At 41.1% G+C, this 24907-nt stretch overlaps 1 protein-coding gene across 3 annotated transcripts; it reads left to right on the top strand.

The window, feature by feature from the left end:
- Window positions 1–266: 266 nt before the first annotated feature.
- Window positions 267–23346, top strand: ttyh3a (tweety family member 3a). 3 transcript variants are annotated; one of them, XM_051387197.1, is made up of 16 exons: window positions 267–544; window positions 956–1176; window positions 3864–4033; window positions 6054–6165; window positions 6326–6546; window positions 7887–7982; window positions 8726–8798; window positions 9608–9683; window positions 13152–13207; window positions 13791–13883; window positions 14737–14829; window positions 15603–15739; window positions 17145–17318; window positions 17761–17836; window positions 19526–19627; window positions 21046–23346. In XM_051387197.1, exons 2-15 carry the CDS (start codon window positions 1051–1053, stop codon window positions 19604–19606), a joined length of 1584 nt encoding a protein of 527 aa, XP_051243157.1. In that variant the 5' UTR covers window positions 267–544; window positions 956–1050; the 3' UTR covers window positions 19607–19627; window positions 21046–23346. The 3 variants fall into 3 exon arrangements, with proteins under 3 accessions (XP_051243157.1, XP_051243158.1, XP_051243160.1); XM_051387198.1 differs by having other exon boundaries at window positions 993–1176; XM_051387200.1 differs by lacking the exon at window positions 19526–19627 and having other exon boundaries at window positions 268–544.
- Window positions 23347–24907: the final 1561 nt, after the last annotated feature.

Genomic DNA, 24907 nt, shown 5'->3' on the forward strand with positions numbered 1-24907 from the left:
GCACACCGCTTTTAACACTTCACTGAGCTAGCTTCAAGCTTTTATCCGAAGTCACATCTCTAGAAACCCCCACGAATTCTTCATCCGAACAAGTAGTCCCAATGTATCCGACGCTCCTTAAACCTCTCATTAGCCCCAACCCTGTGATGGCCTCTGGGTGGCGCTACCGGGCCATTTTAATGCCGGTGATGTGTCTCTGTGTGCGGGCCGGGCCGGGTAAGCTGGCAGCTGGGTGAATGTCGTGAACAGTCGCCGTGTTTCCCCCCCACCACCACCACCCCCCCCAACCAGCCTCCCTGCGCTCGGTTAATAACTGGATGGAGGTTTTACTCGGAGGTGCTTGTTTGAGCTGTTGTGTTGGAATAAGACTACAAGAGATGAAGTGAAGAACCGGCAGCAGAACCAGAACCAGAAACAGGATGTAACTAACCGCAGAGCAGAATGTCAAGTGGAACAAAAGAGACTTCTGGTTGTTGTTCGCCTCCGAGTCTCCGCGGAGTCAACTAACCAGCAGCTACACCGGCTAACGCTAGCGACATTACGGGTATAACTTAACTATCTTAAAGAAAGAAGAAGAAGATCATTTATAAATAATTTAAATGGACCACGACCAGCTAACATTACAACACGGTACCGGGCCAGAGGCACACCGTTGATGAGACAGGCTGTCCGGTTAATAACACGCTAACTAGCTCGGCTAAGCTTCAGGTCGCTACTAGTTAATGTTAGCAACCTGCTAGCTATAATCAGCGTTTAGCCGTGCTTGTAATTTCAAATACTAAAACGATAGAAGAGCTTTTTTTTTTTTTTTTTTTTTTTTAATTATGAATTGATTGCCAGTTTAAGTGAATACTGAAATATTTTTCTTCAACTTTACCAGGTGGTAGTGTGTCTGCTTAGCTTGCTCACTTCGTTTCTCATGCTACATTGTTTTTGTCTTTCGTCCCGGACACAGACAGACTTTCTGAAGTGGATTCCGCTCTTGTTTACAGTTTTCAAGCATCCTTGCTTGCTCGTTTGGTGAGAGGATCTCATTGACATTTACTCGCCATGGCAGCAGTGGTTAGCTACTCTCCACCGTGGTGGGTGAACCTCCTACACAGACTTCCACATTTCAACTTAAAGTTCGAGCAAACAAGCAGTGATTTCCAACCAGAGGACTGGACATATCAACAGGTAAAAATACCTCACTGACCCCGTTTGCATCGTATCAAATGACCCCAGAAGTTGTGATTCTACAGAGGCCTACAGACATGTTTACAACCAGTGTTTGTTTCAGTTGTGTCCACGTTCAAGGCAGGATAATATCATTGTGTTCAATACTTTCTTTATGTCTGCAGCCTTAGATGTAAAGTGGAAATTGTCACTCCTTGTGATTGACAGATGACCTGTTTGCACCTGTTCTTTCTCTTCACCTTTTTATCCATGCCACCATCTGTGTGTAGCTGTTGCATCCGTGTCTTGACCTTTTCCAGACACCAACCAGCTGGCATTGTATAGTGTCACCCATGCCACCTAAATTGACCTATTTGGTCTAAATTGGCCTCAGTTGGTGTGCAGGTTATGCCTCTCAAGATCCAGGGATCTGGTTCTGCATAAACCCACAAAAAAAGGGGTATTTGTTTGTGTCAGGTGGGATCTTTTGAAGGACGTGTTGTCTGAAGTTAAGGAATACATAAACAGCAGATTAAACTGTTCATTCAACTTAATCTGTCATATAAAGACTTAATGTACCGACATCATTTGGCCCTAAAGTAATAGCGGTTATCTTTAATTCATTTATTAATGGACCCTATTTATGCTGTTCCCTTTTGAAAATGCGTCATTACTAAATGGCTGTGGAAGACTTGTAATGAGTTTAAAAGGCCACTGCAGGCGGAGGGTTGATTTTCAACAAAAGTGAAAAATTGGCAGACATGGGTGGAAGCCATTAGATAATGTTACTTCTCTTTTTCTGTGGAAGTATGATTCAGCAAATCAAGAAGTGGATCGTGGTTCCTAAGAAACAGGAAGACTTCTTTCAGACATGTTCCAGCAGCAGTGATGTGCTTGTGCACATGATGCACCGATATTCATGCTCGAAAATGAAAGTAATTAAAGGTGAAAAACATCCTTGTTTCACTTTGACTAACTTGTGCAGGTGTCAGATATTTGATGTCAGGTTTCATGGGGCCCACTTCTGAGAAAACATTTTAAGGAATATATTGTTAACCTGAGGTGACACTGGAGTTCATTGCTAAAAAGGGTCATCATTGTACCAGCTCACAGTTGTTATTGGGAGCCTTTTCCTGGTAGGATACAGGAAAGGTTCATTGGTGGGATAATGGTTGTTTGGCGCCCGGTGTAGCTAGAAGTTCAACGTAAACAACATCACTGTTACAAGGATAGGGATATTCTTTGGGAACGGTATAATCAGAGTAATGCACATTTTATTGCACAGGTATAACAGCTGTTTGAGGACATTATGTCACCCCCTACACACATTTATTACAACAAGAGCCAAACATAAGAGGTCATCATTTGGTCATCAAACTAAACCATAATTATTAACCCTCTGTGATGACAGACTGGTAATTATTGTCGATGCAGTGCCCTCACTCAGGCTTCAGGGGAAATCTTGACTTGTCCAGATGGCTGAGCTCTCAGTGGTGCTAACTATAGGACTACGTCACGATGCTGCAGCATTGGGTGCCTTTGAATTTGTCACTCTTACCTGATGCGCAGGTGATATGATAGCAATGCACCACAAGTAACATGTAATAGGATTATGGTGTTTATTCATGGATTGCTGTTGCACTCAGTGAACCCGATTGGGTTGAACTGCGCAAAGCAACATACGAGAACCAAGTCATTCAATGGTATTTGTGTCTGATTATCCAGTCTGTCATTTGTTTGTATCACAGTCAAGATTGGAACACACCAAATATTGTGTTGTCAAGACTCTGCTTTGAGCCTGCAATTGTTCAACAATTGAGTTCACTCACTGTCATAAACAAGTTGACCGCCACTGCATCAGGGCGTGTCAGTCACTGTGATGCATCGTCGCATGCAAAGCGAACAAATAGAACAACCCTGGGTTTTTACTAAACAAAAGTGCAGGATGGAAATCTGTCCCAGCCGCAAATCCTCAGGAGTAAACCGTGAACACAGAGGCCCTCTGTCTGACCTACATAGGAAGTGCTGCTCTTGTCTGAGAGGTTTGACTATGATAATGTATTGCTGTACAGCTAGCGTTGAAATTCTGCCACTGTATAATGTTGATATTGTAATATGCTGCAGATATTAACAGTTTTTTAGGAAGGATATATCTCTCCATTCTTCTTCTACTTTTGTACCAAATCACTTGAAAGAGGGCTTTTTAGTACTGTTGTTGTTGTTGTTGTTTCATTTGCCTCTAAACGATCAAGTTCACAATTAGTGCTGTATTTACTGTTCACAAATTAACAGGCTGTTCATCAAAATCAAAAGCACCTTTTATTTTGATTTTCAAACAACAGACTTAGATGAGACATGACACACATTGTAGAGATGTTTTCTCCTGATTATAGTGCTTGGGTGCTCCTCTCACTTGTGCACAAAACTTCCCTTCAGTTTAATGTAGGACAGAGATGAAAAAAATTGTAGCTCCTGTGTTGCAAATAGTATATTTATTAAAGCTTCAAATGCACACAAATCAATAAAGTAATAATGCAAGATATTCAGCAGTTAAGAAGGCAATGTATCTGAACGTCTGTGGTCTTCTTCAAGCATACTGTTTGTTGTCTCCCTGTGAGACACTTCGGTAGCCCACTATCCACATTGTTATTGATCTGAAAGTGGTATCAGCAATAAAGTTTCCATAACCCCATCCCTCTGTCCACCAGTCCATCCTGCTACTGGGGGGTGTGGCACTCGCCTGTCTGGCCTTGGACCTCCTGTTCCTGCTCTTCTATTCCATTTGTTTGTGCTGCCGGCGGAACAAAAATGAGGAGCACCGCAACGCTGACTGTTGCTGCACCGCCTGGTGTGTCATCATTGCAACACTTGTCTGCAGGTGAGTATAAGCACAGGATCAGAGTGTCATTCGCCAGTTGTATTATTAAGACTAGCTAATTTGTATTCACAGACCCAGAGACTAATATACAGGAGGGCAGGACATCGGTCAAACAACTGACCAATCGGAGCTAAATATGTAAATTATGTTGTCAGGCAAGAACTAACCTGAACCAGCCTGCTTCTCTGTGCCAAGGACACCAAACCAACCTACAGTAACTCCAGGAACATGCAGTTTTGTATTAACAATAATTAGCACAAATTCAGTAATTCTCCACATTTTCAGAGGTTTTAAATTTTGTCCAATCACTTCAATATTTGTGTATTAACTTGCCAACAAAAGAATATGCCTGCATATTTGGCAAATGACCTCAGTTAACCACACACAATGATCCCAGGTCAAATTAAATTTACAATTCAGTAAAATGACTTCTTAGTGTAGATCCAAAGGACTTTATTACCCTGAATTGAGTGTCTAAGGCAAGACTTACACCCTGACTGACAACCACAAAATTGGTGGATGGATAAATATGTACGTTATAAGCTTCTTTGTAAGCTAGAAAAACTACAGCTTACTTTAAAAAACTCCTGCTGGGTCTGTACAGCAATGCTGAGAGAAATGTATATTTGCACGTGTGCACGCTGAAAGCACAAAGACTATATAGGACTGCCGTATAGATTGGCTTCAATTTAATGTTTTGTTATTTTTATGTTAGAAGTAGATTGTGTGAGAACTGTACCATCTGGACATGCTTTCTATCATTGAACACTGCATTTGTTTCCTGTTTTCCTCCTCCTGTTGATGGGCCACTAGAGAGCCATCACAGTTGATTCAGAGTAGCACAAAGAGCTTGGGGACCTGATGAGTACCAGAACTGCATTACAATCACTGTATCTGTGTGTGCTTGCGCCCACGCACTAATGTGTTTTAGTTAAAGCAGGAAAAACTAGTTGTAGAGAATCATATATATCTGGGAGATGGTTTGTTTGTTCTGTTTTGCTTTGCTTTTGTTCTTTGACAGAGTCCATGCTTGGCATCATTGAACAAAGCTCTGCATCACTGTGATATTGGGATTATCTTCTTTTTCTCTCTCTCTCTCTCTCTCTCTCTCTCTCTCTCTCTCGGTTTCCCCAGTTATTTTAAGTGTTGTGTCCTCCAATATTGAAAGAGCAGTACAGAGTTTCCGCAGGTTCACATCACAGCAGGGAGGTTGGTTTTGTTTTTGCTGTGACTCCTGCCCCTGTTCACCTTTTTTACACTGCGGAGTGTGAGAGGAAGAGATTAGCAGCCCTCCAGGAAGAGAGAAAACCCATTGATTCTTTGAGTGCTGTTGGCTGAACACTGTTAGACTTGGTCCGACTTAGCTTGGAGTGATTCGATCATCATCCTATTTGATCAAATCCCTGCTGGGATAGGAAGGGAGTTAGCAAAAAGACCAACAGCTGCAACACAGGAAGAGATAGTGGTTCTCACTTGCAATTGCTTCTCAGAGTGCGGAAAGGGAGTTTATTTAGTTCTACATTTTCAGTTACTGAAATGTAGAGAACATACAAATCAATATAACTGTAGAATAGCTTTTTCTCTCTCCTATACACACACACATACATTTTCAGAGTATTTTAAAATATTGTAGAAATATTTTTTTGCCGTGTACCTATAGAAACTGTTTCCCATGCAGTTGCCTGAACTGTTTATCTGCAACCTGAGTCCTGTCTGTGCAAATGGGAGCTGATCGCCTGCCTCAGTACAGCCTTTGTCAGCCGTAGTGTGGGGTTTGGGGCATAGCTGGTCCATTCCTCTGTGTCTCCATGGTTCTGTATGGAGTCTTTCTGCTGGAGCTGAAAGGAGCCTGTTGACTGGGGTCTGAACCGACAGGGTTAATGTAGAGTTCACACGCCTCTCTCCCTGCCTCGCTATCCCCCTCACTCGCTCTCTTCTCTGTCTCCTCTCTGTGTCTTTTTTAGCTAATCCCTCCTCCTCACCACCCTGTCTCCCCTCCCTTCCTTTTGTCTCCCGCCAGCGCTGGCATTGCTGTCGGTTTCTATGGGAACGGCGAGACTTGTGATGGAGTGAATCGACTGACGTATTCCCTGCGCCATGCTAACCGCACAATCACTGGGGTGCAGAAGCTGGTAAGACTGAGAGCACACATTATACCAACACGTTTAATAATTCATCGTCCTTCTGCCACGAGTATTCCTGGTTTTCTCTACCACTAGAGCTGTGTAGTGAATCCCCCTTTTCCTCCCCCAAACTCCATCATGACCTTGTTTGTCCCTGTATTGGGTCTAGGTATATGACGGTACATCCTCATTGAACCAGACGGTAGAAGACAATCTGCAACAGCTTGAGGGCCAGTATGCGCAGCATGCGGACTACCTGTCCATCATCCAAAAGCTGCAGGGCCAGCTGGATGAGCTAGTCAGACAGATGGTGGAGATTCCCTTCTGGGGCAACACCAATATCTCATTGGAGGAGCTAGCTGTCAAGATTGAGCTGTATGACTGGTACAGGTAAGACTGATAGGGCTGTCCAAGCATCATTCAAACAAAGCGTGGTGAACAGATTAATAAATAAAACTTACATTCAGCTCCTCTCTGCAGCTGCAGAGTAAGGAGTGGCAGCAGTGCTGAAAAGCATCTTAAACAACAACAGACTATGATTCATGTGCTACATCACAATAATAGACTTTCAATGCAGACACACACTCTACACACTCTAATTCACTAATATACTAATTCATTTTCTTGTGAAGGCTTTCATCTCTGACTTCATATATTGTTGAAAAGTTGAAAGTTACTTTGTCTCTTCCCTGGTGAGAGTGCTAGCTGAGGCTGCTCTGTTGGATATGTTTCTGCATTAAAATCTCTGAGTGAAAGTAGGAAGCGGATGCAAGCACAGACAACAAGGAATGGGTCATACTAGTTCAGCATTTGCTTAGGCAGCTGACTTACCAAGAGTCTAAAACATGCGTTGAGTTTCCCATTTTGGTAAAAAAAAAAATTCAAGGGTGGTGGTAATCCCCCTTGGCCATACTGGGTTTGCTTACATATTTGCCTAATATTATAAATACGCAAATAGTTCACTGTGTTTTTTTATTGAATGTCACAGACTAACATGAATTCAAAGCAGTAAAGATATGAGATACACATTGTAACTGTATATTGAGGGGTTGCAAGGTCATTTCTGACGTCCAAAAAGCGGCTCAAATTGATACTTTCATAATAATAAAATCCAAGGACAATGTGAAAACAATGTGACAATGTGAAAGGGGTCTCTCGTTGAGATGCAGCAGCCTCCTGGCTTTGTAGAGCTTTATAGTGAGTTTCAGCTCATTGTTTAGCTGTCTGGCTCTCATAGTGTCATTTTTGGTCACAGCAGGAGCTGATTTTAGTGAAAAAAGCTCTAAAAGCCCACTGGTACAGTATCTGCTCTGCACCAAACAGTAGACAGACGGTAAGTGGGGAGGTGGTGAACATAGTGCAGCATTTAATCATAACAGCCAATAAGCAAAGCTAAAAGAGAGTGAATATTGGACTTACATTAGCCAGTTCACCATATCAGCTTAAAAGAGGAAGGCGTGTTATGTTCAAAACAAGTGGCTGTTCCCAGTGTGGCCAGGAAATCTGTAATTGCAGGTTTAATTGGAATTCTTCAATAAATTAAAATGCCAAAAAGAAACCAAAAATCCTTTAGACATCCTCCTTAGAAAACGATCTACCTCAAAATAATGTGTGTTTATAGAATAAGAATTTTGTGTTTGAGTTATTGAAATGCAGCTCTTTTTTTAATTGAGAGATGGTATGCTGTGCTGCACTTGGCCATATGTTGTTAATGACATTTGTCTTCACAGGTGGCTGGGCTACATAGGCCTGCTACTGTTCGATGTCCTCATCTGCCTTCTGGTGCTGTTTGGCCTCATTCGCAACTCCAAGGGAACGCTTATAGGGTGAGTCGCATCACAAGATCGCAGCCACAAGAGCACGTCAGGGAAAACGGTTCTGTCCTGGGAAATTATTTTAGCTGTCGTCACAGAATGAGAGGCAATTACTGTACACGAAGCCTTCAGCTGATCAGGGCCACCTTGTCATAACAGTTTAGTCAGGATGAATTCATGCTCTATAAAATATCAGCCCAGTCACAAGTCATTTAGCATAAGCGTCACACCCTGCTATACTAATGACACACTTAAATCTACAGGTTTGCCCTTATATTTTTGGTTACTGTTTCATATTAAATAGAGCTGTTCTAAAATGGCTATTTGCATTTTATAGGCACTAAAAATAATAAAGTAAATGCAAAAGAGCCAAAGAAAATATTAACATAAATCCCTCATATCATTTAGACCACTAAGTGTTTTTCCTATAATGGCAGATAAGAGCAAAGCATCTCTATGCCAAATATGTAATGAGATAATTAATTTGTTCATATTAAGTTACATACACAGTAATGGCAATGCTTGGAGTTCTCTCTGTGGTTCAATGGGCATATGTCAACACAGTGTTTGGAGATGAGATCAGTGTTTTACTTGCACTTAATGTGATGATTGTGAAGGCTTGACTCCTACTCAAGGACCAACTTAATTAGCTTAAACATATCTCCCTCTACACTGTATTAACTGTTGTAAATATGAATAGTTTGGCTCTAACACTGCAGATACTTGAACTTCTCACCTCCTTATGCTCTCCCCAGGGTGTGCTTTTTCGGGGTAGTGGCTCTGGTAATCAGCTGGGTCTCCCTGGGGCTGGAGTTGGCTGTCTCTGTGGTAAGTGTCTCCATCAGAGCATAATCCTGTTTTCCAGTTATAAATGCCCAGTTCATTACGTATAATTGGATAACACAATAATTTTCATGTGCACATTGACTGCAGAATTTGGTGTTAGGTGGGTATTTTATTTCTCTTAGGACGTTTGTCTGCATAGCTTTCAGCGACAGCATATTTTTTCCAATTGTTCCCAATGAGAAGAGAGTTTATGTGGCCGCCTACACCCAGCATTTTATTTAGAATATTCAGTTTTTGTTTTCCATCAGTCTGAATAATAAGTATGTTTGTTTCCTCAGTGTTCTGTCTAATACAGAATTCTTGTATTTGGTCGCATTACAATTACAGGGGTTTTTATTTTTCTTGCCACTCAGCGTTTTCCAGGAATCCTTAAGATTAATGGTGGTGAGACCTGCAAAATAATTGGGATTAGTTTTGTATCCACAATATTGCAGCCTTTGTTCACAGAAGAGCGAAGCAGCCAATTTGGCTACCTCATAGAGGACAAAAAAAAACACATTATTGATGCCTGAGTTAGTTTATGTGATTGCTCTTAGCTGAAATGAAAATCAGCCTGTCACATTGTAAAAGTGTTTTTGAAGCTGCAATCAATCAACGCGCTTCTAGTGTTGTGTATGTGAAGCTGTTTGACACCTTTGTTGTTAGTATGCAGTGAAATGTCACTACAAGTGTGTGTGTGTGTGTGTGTGTGTGTGTGTGTGTGTGTGTGTGTGTGTGTGTGTGTGTGTGTGTGTGTGTGTGTGTGTGTGTGTGTTCTTCATTTTTAAGTCTTTATTTATTTTTTTTTATAGACCTCCAGTGACTTCTGTGTTGCTCCTGACACGTATGTCACCAAAGTGGCAAACCAGTTTGGAGTCATCAATCAAGGTATGATTTGCATACAGAAAGTACTATTTATATGGCACTGAGATGACCATGTTGACAACTCGCACAACTCTTTAAAATGTTAAATATTAGTAATCTCTGCCTGAATTGTTTAATCTCCTCCCCCTTCCTGGTCTCAATGCTCTGATTATTGTGCAGCAGTGAGACGACATTGTTCCAAAGCGTGGGCTTGGTCTTGTCCACGGGCCATAAAAGCCTCTAAAAATTACTGCCACATCTGCAGCAGGGTCAAGAGGGCAATGGGCTTCCTTTTTAAGCAGTACAGAAGGCTCTCCTTTTGGTAATTGCCCAATCTGTCCCATGATGGGTTGTGTGTAAGGGGAAAAAATGATTGTGCCTCGGGTTTATGAGTGTTTGTGTGAGGCAGAGTGTATGAGAGAGATAAGAGCAGCGGAGAGGAGGATCAGAGACACCATATATTTTCTGCATCCGTCTTCAGTCGTTGGAAGAAAAAAAAAGAGAAGATGGTGCTTAGAAATAAAAACACAGAGGACTCCCTGCCTACTTGAGCTTCTTGTTTTTCATTTTGTCTTTGTTGTCTTCTCTAAAATATGATGGTTGCTCAATACACAAACCAAGCTTTTTCTTCCCGGTTACTCAAGGCAGAGCATCAGCTGTCATTTTGAACCACAAGCACCAACTCTATGAACTAAACCGTATTATGCTGCAGCCATGAAGCTGTATTTTGCCTCAGGGCTGATTCATGCAGTATGGGGGATTTCAGTTCTATTTTTTTCCCCTGTAACACATGTTCACTATTCAGCTGTTAAAATAAATATTTTTATACTTTGACAATTTGTTTAAGTTTATTAGTATTGTGATGATATTGCAAATTAATATATAGTATATTAATTGCCTTTACATTTATGTTACTTTTACCTGCAAATGTCAGCCTTGGAAAGGCAACATTTTACTCAGTTGTATTCTTTCCCTTTTATAGCTCACGCTTTGCTGAAATTGCACCAGACAAATCTCTGGATAGAACAGTGTGTTATTACTACAGTGGATTTATTGCTTTCCTCCCCTGGTTAGCTGTTATATTTTCTTGAACATGCATCATTTCACCAACCCTCATTGTTATTTTTCATTTCTCTGCTTCCCCCTCATTGCACAATTATGTCAGACACATGGTGTTAATCCAAACAGAGAGTGAGAGTTCAGAATCTGTGAAATCTGTCAGATGGCAGCTAGTGTTTCTCTGTTATTCTGATGGTCTTCATTGGAAAATACTTGATAGCAGCAGTGACAAAAATTAGCTAAGAAATTATGCAGGATTCTTCCTAGACAATGAATGTAAATTTAAAACTGTAAACCTGAATAACTCTGTCACTACTTAAATAACCATATTCAAGTATTAAGTCACATTAAGCTTGTTTTGAGGAGGTTAGTCTCTCTAAAACATTAGCTTGTTCAGTTTGGTTGACATCTGGTAACTAGCAGTTTCTCATGCTTGGAAAACATAAAACAGCTTGATAACAAAATACTCTGTTACCCTGCCAAACTTTTTCACCTGATGGCATAACATACTGCCAAATCTCTGTCCAATAAACAAGCTATCTTGTGACCGTAGCCGGAAGCTGTGGCTCATTGATAATCAATCTGATTGTGAAAAAAAACAATACCGTGGCCTTGTCCAAGTCATTATAACTAAAGTTTTGTCTGAGGTTTCATCACCGAGTCATGGGAAGAAGAAATTCTTAATATCTGCTACATGGAACATTGGAAAAATCAATGATAATATATTAAATTGTTTGATCGTTATGAGTCTTCTTTCAACCCACTGTATATTGGCAGCAAGATTTTAGTCTGTATATCAGCACAGTTCACACTGACACAGGAACCGAAACCAGCCCCATGATGAGGCATCAGTTGTTCCATCCATTACCAAAAGTCAGACTCCAAGAAATCTGCTCTTCCTGATCTCTGTGTGTGGGTGGATGTGTGACAGAAGCTTGCTTGATATGGGCTTCTCTATGCCGGAAATCCTCCTCCTCAGTTTGCTGAAATGTGTGGGAAACCAGCTCCTGACACAGCAGTGAGGGTGGACGTCACTTGCACCGTCTGTTAGGTCGGTAGTGGTGTTCTCACAGCTTGTATTTGTGGACATTGCTGTAGCTTTTAAGTCACCCGGGATTTCTCATCCACTCCTACTCACTGCTGTGTGTTGGAAGAAGTAGCTGGAGTGGGTTGTAATGGCAAAGTCCAAAACCCTAATTACAATCTGCTTCGATTCATGGTGTACTGTGAACGGAATACAAGTTTGGTCATGTTGTAATTTAACAATAACTCCAGAGATGATGTAACTGCTCTTTGTGCAGTAAGAAGGGTTATACCTAAGCCTCTCACAGGCTCTGTGTTCTGTTGTTGTATAAATGTTGCTGTGTCAAGGGAAAAACACATTTATACTATTACAGCACACGTGCCGTGAACTTTATTCTTTTGGAACATTTAACCTCAGAACTCAGGATTAGCTCAGCGGGAGCACAGTTACAGAAGCAGTCGAGCTCTAACAGAGCAGCAGGAAACACAATGAGACAGAGGTAGAAAATGAAATAGAAAGTCTCTCTCCGTTTGTTACTTGGCTATCAGCCTCGTTCCCTCAACAAAACAGTGTTGAAGCAGTGATTGTGTGAAGACTAAGCACAATGCAATGTGAAATAAGAGATCAAGAGACAATGTATTCTTTAATGATATAGGAATGAGCAGGTATGACTAAATATAATTGAATGGACTTTGATTTTAGTGCTTTTGGTCCTTACACAGTGTGTACAAAGCTCAGACCCGGCTCTCCCTGCCAGTTCTTCCAAGTAGTAAAATAGTGTACAGCTGCAAGCATTTTGTCAATTAATCCATTCATTGTTTTGTCAATAAAATGTCCATCTATATTCAAAAGTCACTATTTTTCACAATTCCCTAAAGCCCTACATCAGGTCTTCAAATTTTGTGTTTTGTCCAACCAACCGCTTAAACCCCCAACATATATTGTCACATGACGACACATATATTTTGGGGCCAATACCAATGTCAATATTTGGGAGCTTTAAAGAAGCCGATAATGATATATGGACCGAGTGGAATGTTTTACAGTGTAGAAATCAACTTGTTGGTGCAGCTTGTTGGACAATGATGGTGCAGTTTAGACTTCAGGAACAAAACGAACGTTAAGTTTCCTAAGCTTGGCTGTTGTTTTGGTGGGCTTCTTCAATGAAACTATTGGTCAGTTATTTGATGGACAGAAAATCAACCAGCAACTATTTAGATAGAGTAATCGGTTTAGTCATTTTTCAGGTGAAAATGTCAAACATTCACTTGCTCCAGCTTCTTAAATGTAAGCTTTTGCTGCTTTTCTTTTGTCATACTGCATGCGATATTGAGTTGAATATCTCTGGGGTGTGGACTAATGGTCGGAGTTGCTAACCCATTCTGTTCCTACTGTCCTTTTATTCACAGATATCCTGCAGTACTACCTTAGTTGCAGTTTGGAACAAACCAACCCCTTCCAGCAGGTTTGTTGCATATGTTATTACATTTGTTTCTGCAAACATCTGGAGTTTTTAACATGCTAAATCAAACAATTTACTCTTAACATGGATACCTATTAGCTGTGTAACTGGTAGCTTTACTAGCTCAACATTAAAGTGATGTTGATAAGACTCAGATCTCAGAAGTCAGTGTTATAAATGTATTCTCTGCATGATGTATGGCCTTGTAATTGGTAAGAATTCAAGTGGGCACAATGAGTCACTCCCATTGCCTTTTTCATGCAATAGTACAATATGTCCCATTCTGCCAGCAGGAAAACTGATGCAGAGCAGCTTTTCCTGTATGTCCGTGCTGATAGCATGTGCTTGCATCAGAGGAAGTGTGTTAGAAACTTAGAGAAGTAAAATGTCATTTTTACTGTGAATCTATAGTTTGCTTTAATGGACTACCTACATCTCATCTTGCAAACCGCATAAATAAATCAAACCTTTTGAGTGCTGTTGTAGTCCAGGCATCTATTGTTAGTACAACTGTAAATAAAAGGAAACCATATGGAAATACTTGTGAGATGTGCCAGGCTGCTACAGTATTCATACTTTATTTCAGAAGCTTTCCGGGAGCCACAAAGCATTAGTGGAGATGCAGGATGATGTGTCTGAACTGCTGCGCTCTGCCACCAGAGAGTATAAACAAACTAAGGTATGTTTCCAGCCCCATCAACACACTCTTTACTAGAAATGCCAAACTACAGGGTAGCTGTTACCGTAAACACCTGACCCCCCCCAGGCCACAAGCTGTCCTCTACTATCGTACTGTTACCGACAGAATATCCCAGTGAATGGGATTGGCGACCGACCTGCGGAGAAGTGAAGTGCACCTGTCCACATAAAGATCTGCTGACGGCCCACCTGGGACCTGCATTATGTCCATTTAGCCGCATTAGGCTTTCACTGGCCCTTGTCAATACAACACTGTGGTATTGTCCAGCGCTGGTCCTTACACTGTGTTGACAGAGGCACAAATGAGAGCTGACATTGGGAATAGAGAGTGGCATATTTCACTTCACATACCCACACAGAGAAATGTGCTGAGATTGTGGAAATGTTTATATCAGGCAATCAGACGTATTTTCCACTGTAGCTGTAATGAGAACTGGAGGAAGAAGGGAAACGGTCCATTAAAATGTATCATACATTCAAATCTGCTTTTTCAGCTGCATCTGCTGTGAACTGTTGTATATTGATGACAGACACATCCCTGTTAAATGTGTGTAGACTGGATAATCAGTGAATTTATCACTGTTACACAATACTTTTCACATGCCTCTTTTTATCTTATTCCTGACTGTTGATGCTATTTACAGGCAGGAAACTACCACTTAGTTGCATTTTGGAATGTAGACAGTGCAAATTATATTAATTAATTTTGTTTGTTTTTGATGAATGGTTTTGTCATGGTTGTGGCATCCAAACATACCCAAGTGCCAAAGGTGGATTTCAAGTTAAACCTTTCAGAATTGCAAATTTTGTGTTTTTTCCTAATTGATTTCCAGGGAAGTTTGGAAGAGATCCAGGGGATACTGAACACCACCGAGATCAGTCTACATCAGCTCACGGCCCTGGTGGACTGTCGCAGCCTGCACATGGTGAGCAGGCAGGAGAAGACTTACAAACAGACATTCTTACTGTAGAGTTGTTCCATGTCTGATGAAAAAGGGTCCTGGAGATTGATTCATTGTGACATCTTTGTAGTGCAGCTTAGTTGAATAAAGCAAACCCCTCCTTTATGCTTGTGCAGCTGACAACACCTGTCACCATAAATAACATTTGCCTTCTCATATGCGAGTTCTTGTCCAATTCATGCTGGCTATGTACCATTTATGAAGCTGCTAGAATGACAAGTACTTGGCTATTGCAGTGCCTTGGAGGATTGTCCCTCAGTGGCTTCCAAATTCCAAGTGCACACGTGCACTGTAGCACTTTTTCTTTTTGCTTTCTGCTCCGTCTTCTCTCTTAAACATCTACCCTGGTAAAGCGCCAACGCTTATTATTTCATGAAAATGAGAGTATCTTCAGTAGAATACGAAATGTGTGTCTGCTGTGCAGTGCATGCAGAATGGAGATTCTCAATCACGATATTGTGGAGTGTAGAGCGTCTTTTCAAACCTGAAACCCTGCCTTCTTTCTAGTTAGCCAACCCTGAGCTCATTGGTTTGACCTAGTTTAAATGAGAAATCACAGTGGATGCATTTTAAAGACCCTCTTAGAATCCACTTTTAGACCTTAAAAAAACAGCAACTCTAGCCTTTCACTACCTCTGCATTTTTGTCTTGCTCTTTTCTTCTTTGGTTCCCCAAATAGCTTTTAGATGTTTGAATGTAGACTCTGATCATAAAAGTGGTGTCTCCCCTTTCTGCAGGACTATGTCCAGGCCATGACAGGACTGTGTTATGACGGACTGGAAGGCCTCATCTACCTCGTGCTCTTCTCCTTCGTCACTGCTTTAATGTTCAGCTCAATTGTTTGCAGTGTGCCTCACACCTGGCATGCTAAGAGGTAAAAACATCCACTGGTCACTTATACACCTTTCAACTCACAGCCACATAGGGACCAGTGCAAAAGCTTTTAGGCTGAGTTTGTATGCAGGACTGTGTATACAGTGAGAAATAATTTAAGAGGATAAGCCTATCAATTAATTATGATTTTATAGCATCTTCACCACTTGTTTTACACGGCATGGGAATGAAGCCGACAAAGTCATTCAGGATAAATCTACACAGATAGGGAAACACAATTATTTTTGTGTAAAACTTGTGTTTGTTCGCTGTTCAAAGACATGCTGTTTACCACTGGGACGTGTCCAGAAGGCTCCAGCTGCTTCCTCAAATAGATTGCTTCCCGTTATCCCCCCTAATTTCGGCGAGTTGGCCTAAATCTATCATAACCACCACCGAAGCTGGTGTCTTTTTCTGCAGCTGAGGGGTGAAATTATTCTGATTTCTTTGTCCTATCGGCAACAGATAATGTTTTCAGGATGGATAGGGGGAAAGTGGTTTCCCAGGCACAGCCTGTCAGCTCAGCTGCACCACATAATTAACTGATCCCTCCTAACCATTGGGGGGCATGTTTATCAGTTTGATCTCAGTTGGAGCTTCCTGTTAGAAAGCAATGGCTTACATGCTACCAGCCTGTTTTTCTTATTGGTCCCTGCTAAGCTTGTTCTCTTTTCCACTGTTGTCATGATGCAAGCATACTCATTTCTTTTACAATATCTGGAATTAGATGAAGTTTATGATTAATATTCAAGGTGATCATTTCTTGAATAGTTTTAGTATTATTAATCATTTAATGGGTAAGTGACATTTCCTCTGACATGCATACTATGGTGAATAAATCTATTGTTGACTCACTGAATGAAAATCTATGATCTCATGGAATAGATATGCAGGAAAAAGCCTGTGGGATGAACACTAGGGGGAGACAGGCTCCATGATGTTGGTGTCATTGTTCTGACAGCACATGTTCAGTGCATTATTGTTATTTCACATACACTGTGGAGCTTCATTGTTTGAAAAGAATCAAGTGAAATCACATTCTTTCTGCAGAAGTAGCCTTCTGCTTTTATTTGACAAACTTGAACGAATGCATTTATTGTCCCGATAGAAAATTAGGACTCTTCCTGTAGAAACTGAACCAATTACATGAGGCTATTTTTACTCTTAGTTCAGTCCCATTAAGGTCAGTGGGAAAACTGCATCTTCTTTGCTTCACACAGCATAGAATTGCTCTTGTTTTCTCTCCCTCAGGCAGTGATGAAACTGAACCAAAATGTGACTGAGAATAAACACAAAAACGTGACCACGTGGCGCTTCTATGCTCCTCTTTATCTTCACTCAGATGGGACATGGGGTCCCTCTGGTGGTGGTGGTGGTGATTTTACAATGTTGTGTGATGTTTGCAGGAGCGACGAGGACAGTGAGGATGAGTCTCTTAGCCACGGGGGAAGGCAAAACCATGATAACCTGTACCGGGTCCACATGCCCAGCCTGTACAGCTGTGGCAGCAGCTACGGCAGCGAGACCTCCATCCCCGCTGCAGCCCACACCGTCAGCAACGCACCTGTCACTGAGTACATGTACGTAACTTCACACTGCTGTGAATCTGAATAGAGAGCTGCACTAAATGAAAGGCACAAGTGGTAGATAATTTATTTTCACAACCCAGCCTGGGTTATGCACAGTGTGGCTGATATTAGACACCTCATGTAGTCAGGAGCCAGCTAAGCCCTCTTATAGAAAGTCATGCAGTGGCCGGCAAATGCAGCTGTTGCTCCCCAGCTGTGATGGCTGTGAAACCCAAAGCCCCTCCGCCTCATGAGTGAAGCTCAGTGTTAGGATAACTGGGGGAGGGGATCCCCGTGTTTCTGCCTCTGTATCATAAGGCCTTGGTATGCAGAAAACTGACTTGAGAGTTAGTCATGTATACAGTATATTGTTTCATATCTTTAAAGCAGTGTGTGACAGTTTTATGCACTTCTTGGCTTGTTGTGTTTGATCTCACTGTGTTTAATTCAACAGGGCTCAGAACGCCAACTTTCAGAACTCTCGCTGTGAAAACACACCTCTGATAGGACGGGAGTCTCCTCCCCCCTCGGTAAGAATCGCATTTATGTATATTTTGTAAAAACATGAGAACTGTAGGGACACCTCTGGGTCATTCTGCAGCTTTTTGTGAAGGACTGACCATTAGCCCTTTTCAACCAAAATGTTGCAGGAACTATGGAACCAGAGGAACTAAACTCAGGAACTAAACTAGGAACTTTGCACATTCCTGTGTGCGTTTCCACCTCATCTGAGAACCTCAAAGATTAGAGAAATCAGACTAATAACGGATTTAAAAACAACAGCAGCAATTTTCAGACCTTTTTGATGTATGAGTTTGATGTAATAAATGTATCAAAAGCAGGAAGGAAAGTGGACTGAAAACGCCACAGTAGGCATTATGCGTGTTTGATGGTCATTTATTTCTGTTTTACGCCATAAAACCATCAGCAAATTGTTTTATTACTCTCCTTCACTTACTTTGTCTCCTCTTCGCCACTCTAGAGCTCGCTCTTGCAGCTTCCTGTCTCTCGTTCTCTCAAGCTCTCAGCTCGTTCACGCACTAACTTTGTTTTGAACCTTAATAAATATCAAGAACTGTCCACCCATCATCCTAATATTGATACTAGCAGCACCCAGTACTTTCTTGTCTTGAGAGTGAAGCAGTACACAAGTTGGAGTACTGTGTTTAACTGATCAGGAGATAGTCTGACTGTCACTAAACAATCAGAAAGTACTGCCCCCCCTTTTTTTTTTTTTTTACAACCAAAACTGTCCTACAGGAATTAAATTAGGCCCTGGTTCTTCTGGTTGAAACGCAGGTTTAGTTCTTGAGTTCCTCAAAAGCTTCTCGGTTCCCTGAGAGAGTTGCTGCCTTGTTAACGTTCTATTTAACAACATATAACCCTGATCTCTTCTGTATATCACTGTACCTGATAAGAACAGCATACATATTAACTTAGGAGCCACAGAAACATACATTTAGAAACCCGGATAAACATTATGATGCCATCTTGATATGATGGCATGCCTCTAACAGTATATAGCACTACTGTAGTATGGTAGGACATTAGTATTGGAATTGGGCAGCCAGTGAACCAGTATTTGGAGACATTATTCTTCATACAGAGCTCTTGTTTCTGTAAGCATACACGCTGCCATACAGTGAGTGACACGATCAATCTCTTCCAGCTCTAGCAGCACATATTTTATGGAGAGGGAGGCAAACCAACAATTAATTTCCATGCATCAGTAAAGTGTCAGATTCTCACTGGACATGAACTGAATGTATATCTTATATGGCAATGTTTTCTGTCTTGATACAAGTTTAAAAGAAAACAAAGAATCCCACATACTGTCTATCACTTGTACTCATTTTATTGCCAATGTTTGGTCCTCTTTCATCAGGTAAAGTTCTTGTAGTCAAACAGCACCATTCTTCCATTTTCTTTCCCCAAGTGAAAAAAGTGTTGAACAGTGTGCAGGATTGCTTTGTTTTAGTACAGAGGTGCGCAAGAACCTTTCTTCAAATTCGACTTGATACTGAAAGTTTTGCAGGGGTAGAAACTATATATGCAACAAACCTTAATCATCCCCTCCTCCCCCCCCTTGGCCTGAACCTCTACCAGACATCCTACCCTCCCTGGTGTCTGTGTGTCTGCCTGGACCTAGACGCTGCTTTGTGTATCTTCTCTATACTCTCTTCTTGTCGTTTTTTGTTTTTTTCTGCGAATCCATACAGTTGTATTTGACTGCCGCGGACAGTAACAGCGGTCACAGCTGGCAGTTAAAGCCTTCGGAGAGTTCAAGATCGTTTTGGTAACCTCATCTGCTATGCTAACAGGTACAAAACATGCCCGCCTCTTCCACCTGCTGGCCTGTTCCTCCTCTGTACCACCTCCCAAACCCCCAGCTCTACTCACCCTCTATTCAGGCCCCGCAAGGGCTGCTGGACCCCCCCCACCCTACCCCACTCCCCCTGTGTCCTGATTCTTGCTAAGTGTCCCACCTGGTGTCTCACCTGATGTTTGTTTCCTGTGGCCCTGGGCTGCATGTTCCCCTGACCCCCCTGCACCACAGATCTATTGGGAGGAACGTGTGAAGCTGTAACTCTGCCCTGGGGCTCACTGTGAAGTCAAATTAAGAAGCTGTTAAACTGTTTCACTGATCATGTGGATCTTCTTTGTCTTGATTCTTGGGTTTGAGGGTGAACTCACGGGGTTAAGAGTATAAAATATATGACGCTTACATTTTTTAAGCATTCAGGATTCAATTATGAATCACTGGGAATTTTCTCGTGTGGCCTTGTGGCAGTTTAATACAGCACAAGTATGTGTCTGCCGCTGTATTTGGTGGCATAACTACAAAATTAGCCTGATTGTATGTTCAGTGTTTTATTATAAACTCACACCACTGTAACACATATTTTATACTATTCAAATACAAATTCCTCAAAATAAGCATATGGTAGTAGTTGGAGATTAAAAATACAAACTTGTTTCTTTAACCTCAACAAGGTAAGTCGTGTGGTTTCATTGAGCCCATATTGGTCCCGATTCTCAGCTTTCATATCAAGTGGCTCTGAAGGGTGATCACAACATTTGAAAATGTTCCTAAAAACAACCAGATCAACTTAATGTTTCCATATGAGTTTGAAATGCAGCCTTTTTGTGCTTGTATGGCCTGTATTCCAAAATGCATGGATGCATCCTACATGTATATGAATGACCCCCCCCCCCTGCCAATGTGCAATGGGGGTAAACAACAAAAAATTAAACTGCCTCTGAAACCGATGTATATTTATACACTTCCTTGTACTCTGCTGCCCTTGTCCTCTGTAGCTGTTTCTGTGATGTTCTTTCTGTATTTTAATTATTTACAATCCCTTTAGATTCCAGCTCTCTGGACTAACTAGTAACTGGAAGGTAATCTGTAGGATTTTCTCTGATCTGATCAATGAGTTGTGTTCTGTAGTGCTTTGTCGTGCATGTCCAATATGTGTATTTTTATGTTCCTCTGCTGCTGCGGAAACAGAATGATTACCTTATTACTCGTCAATGCGCTGAGCCTATTCCAACAGAAATATCTTTTTTCAGACTTTAAATCCTGCGTCTTTCAATTTCAGTCATATAATAATATAAAAATGAGACAATCCTACATGGAATTTGTTATAAAGTAAATGTTTCCTTTAAAGAGTGAAATTCTGATTGATTCTCTCCGTAATTTCTTGTGTGTGTCATTTTCTGTCTGTTCTCTTCACAGTACACCTCCAGCATGCGGGCGAAGTACCTGGCCAACAGCCGGCCAGATCCCAACAATCCTCCAGCACATTAGACAACACTGGACTCATCCCGTCTGCAGCACTGACGTCTGTCAGCCATCCATTCATCCAGTCAGTCGCTTAATTATTTCTCGTAGATGGCTTAGCCTGCAGTCGCTCATCCTTAAGGAATCCTGCAGATCATCAAATCTCCTCTCTCAGTAGTCTATACAGTTTTGAAGTTCCAGTTTCCACAATCCTTGGCTGATTTTTATTACTGCAAGAATCTTCATTGGTGCTGGGAATTCATCTGAAACTACAGAGCCTGACTGACTTTTACACTCCAAACTAATTATTGTGTTTTGTTTTTTTAAATTTGTTTTACACCTACTCCACCATGACAAATACTGTGTCACAACTAACAAGGCATTGCATTGTTGAGAACTCTGGAAGTGCTCATTAGACTAACACTGATTTCTACTGGTTGCTGTTTCGTTTTGTAGTACTGTACTGCAAGCTCCCGTTGCTGTGGGAGACTAACAGAGAAATGCCTTACACATAAATATTAGAGGAATTAGAAATCAACTGGTTGCTTCACAACTGAGGTGTAGATTTCTCACACTCAACATAAATCAAACTGAATACATTTCACAGTGCAACATCTCAGTTCCTCAGGTTTTCTTTCTGCCCGCGGAACTTGAAATGCAAGTCTGTGTTTTGAGTCAGCCGGTCAGATTTGCGTTATTCTCCAGTTAAGGTTGCCATACTGTATATCACACATGCACATTAGCTTCTTTTTGCATTTAATGTTAAATCTAATGTCTGGGACCAGTTTTCCTGCCGTATTGCACGTCTTACAGGTCTGAAACTGAAATGTTTTTTTCTTCTCGGGACACTTGTATTTCCTGTGGCATTTTATTTTAAATACGTTGATGAGCCACTATTCCACAGCAGTGACTGTAACTAAGCTGTGAATTTGATTCTGGCACATGCTCTCAGAGGACTTGATGAGGACAAAAATGAGCTGTCCTTGAGCTAGAAATGCAGCTGTTTGACAAGAAGAGTCATAGCAGGAGAAAAAAAAAAGAGAACTGTAATGAGCTTGATGAAGAAGAGTTTTTGTACTACTGGAATCAGAAACTTTTTTACAGCCCTTTTTGAAGACGATGGTGAAGCAGAGGAGGACGGAACAACATTACTCCAGACTTTCTTTGCCTCTTCACCAGACTTCTTGTTATTCTCTCCACATTCCTGTCAAGTTGTAGAGCCTCACCTCCCCTAACAGAACCGGGAATTGTCTACACACACATCCCTGACTCTGATCGTCTCTACCAAATGCATACCGAGTTAGAAATTCCTTTCACTGATTATCTCGACCAGACTCTTAATGCAGGTTTACGTGAAAATATGCATATCGCAGTTTCTAAGAGAATTTCAAAGAGAAACATAATGCATTGGCAATGCAGTGTGTCACAAATGTGTTTTAGCATTTATAACAAAAGTAGATAAGAGTGAGTGGATGCTGTGAAGGGATCGTGATGACTGCTCTCTATAATCTGGACGTTGTCGGTGGAAATCTGGTGACTTTCCTGTTGAAACATGACATTCTTCAACTGTGGACTGCGATGTTTGTACTTCTGCCGCTTCAACTTGCTTCTCCTAGATGTGCATTTTGACCAGTACATGAGGTGATTTTTTGAGACTGTGCCGATAAGTTAAGCACAACTCTTTTACTATCTGAATATCTTTTTCAATGTCTTACTTGAGGCCAGTTTGTAAAGTTGACAGCTCTCGGTTGCCTGTGCAACCAAACGAGAAAATGAGCCTGACTTTTTCAAATCATTTATGCTCTGTAAAACATTATTACACTGATGCAATCTTTCTGTTTTTGGGTAGTAGTCATATTCTCTTTGTTGTTTGTAATGCAAGGCTGTTGTACAGATTATAAACATTTTACAAAATGAAGAAAAAAAAGTGACATTTTAATTTTGAATTTCTTGAAAGGCTTATTTCCCATTTTTTAAAGATTTTTTTTCTATTTGATTTGCTTGTAGGTTTTTATTATTTTGTTTTAGAATCTGTAGCAATCACAATGTGTTGCTTCATTAATGTGAATACAGTAAATAGATTTTAATTTTGAAAAGAATTGAGTTTTTTTTATTTCTGGAACATCACTGTAGATGTAATTTTTTTTTTTCTTTTTTTTACATCATTTTTGCAATCTCTAAAATATGTACATGTAAAACCTGTGGTTATATTGAGCTTGAATGCTGTGTTTTAAAATTAAACAAAGCTTAACTGTAGTTCAGCTGCTCATTGGATTGCGTAATTACATCCTGACAAGGAACAGACACTAGGTAGCAGCATAGCACCACCACTGTTTTATTATTGTTTAACAAGTAGAACACAGAAACCACAACTCTTTAAATAATATGAAATTATAATAGCCAGTATTGCACAAGAAAGGGTTTAACCAATACTAACAAACTAATAGTTCATTTTTTTGCTAATATGTTTATATTGTAGTAAGAAAATCTCTTGATACATTACGGCACATAGTTTCATAAGAACATTCATTTACAACAAGGACATACAGCACAACAAAACAGGACCTGAATGACAGAGATAAAACTTGACTATTTAAAACAATTACATTCCTCATGAAACATCTGAAGATGATCCATCTATTGTCCGGGGCCTGTATCACAAAGTCACCTCAGTCTGGCTCTCTTGGTGTTACCTGGCTTCACTGAGCCGAACGTTGAGGATCCTGGATAAACCAGTATCATGCAGATCCAGTTACAAGTGACATCGTACGAACAACAAATTAAGAATGAATTGATAGAAACTGTGAAATACCTGCGGGAAATAGGGCAATATAAGAATATAGAAACTCCACTTCTAATCCAACTCCTTTTTTAGTTTTTGGATTTACTTCTGGAGACAGTAGCAGTTGTATTTCTCCTAGAGATGCTACTTGTTTATGTTGGTGTTTGTCCCTTTTGCAGTGCAGTGACAGACCACTGGCCTGCATGCAGATGACTCTGAGCAGAGCAGAAAGCCAGTTTTGTGTTTCTGACCTCTCTGGGGCCGACAGCAGGCGAGAGGTCAGTGTCAGCACCGGGCCACCAGTCTGGTCTTGTCAACTTCCGTCATACCGCCAGCCAGCTGCTGTCGCACCCAGACACTGGCTTCTCATGAGGATGTCTGGAGGATGAAATGCATTATAAAAATATAGAGGGAGCGGACCTTCTTTACTTTAAAAACACACTGTCTCTTCTGAGTCTCAACATATTTGGACCATTCAGTTAAATTTTATTTGTATAGTGGCAAATTATATTCTCAGGACACTTTTTATGTAAAGCTGTAATATTCATTTATTTTTTATTCACTGAACTTCCGTCATTCATTAAAAATGTGGCCAGACTACTGAAATATTAAAATGCCCCAAAGTTTTTTTTTAAAGGTATTTTCGGTCCCAAAAGATGACTGTAGAGATTACATCATCTCCTGAGTCCCCTGCTGTTTATTGACAGGGCCGATCTAAACAAAGCAGTAAACAAAGCATGATGGAGGCAGAGAGGTTTTTACAACCCATCTTACACACAGAAATCCAGAAGATGCAAATGAAATTTCACACGGTCTCACTGTCGAGGAAATTGAATTACCCTGCTTGTTGCTGGACTGGAGGAATGCATTACTAATGCTTTGAGGTGAGGAGCTGAATGGAGAGGGAGGGGAGGCAGAGTGGGGGGGATGAGGGTGGTTCCTGCACCCTCTAAACCCCCCCAAAGACACTTCCTGAGACTGGCTGGGCTCTCTGCCAAGATGGTCGGACCACAGCTCTCCTTTTCCTCAATGCCA

This window comes from Dicentrarchus labrax, unplaced genomic scaffold (assembly GCF_905237075.1).
Source record: "Dicentrarchus labrax unplaced genomic scaffold, dlabrax2021, whole genome shotgun sequence".
Lineage (NCBI taxonomy): Eukaryota > Metazoa > Chordata > Actinopteri > Moronidae > Dicentrarchus > Dicentrarchus labrax.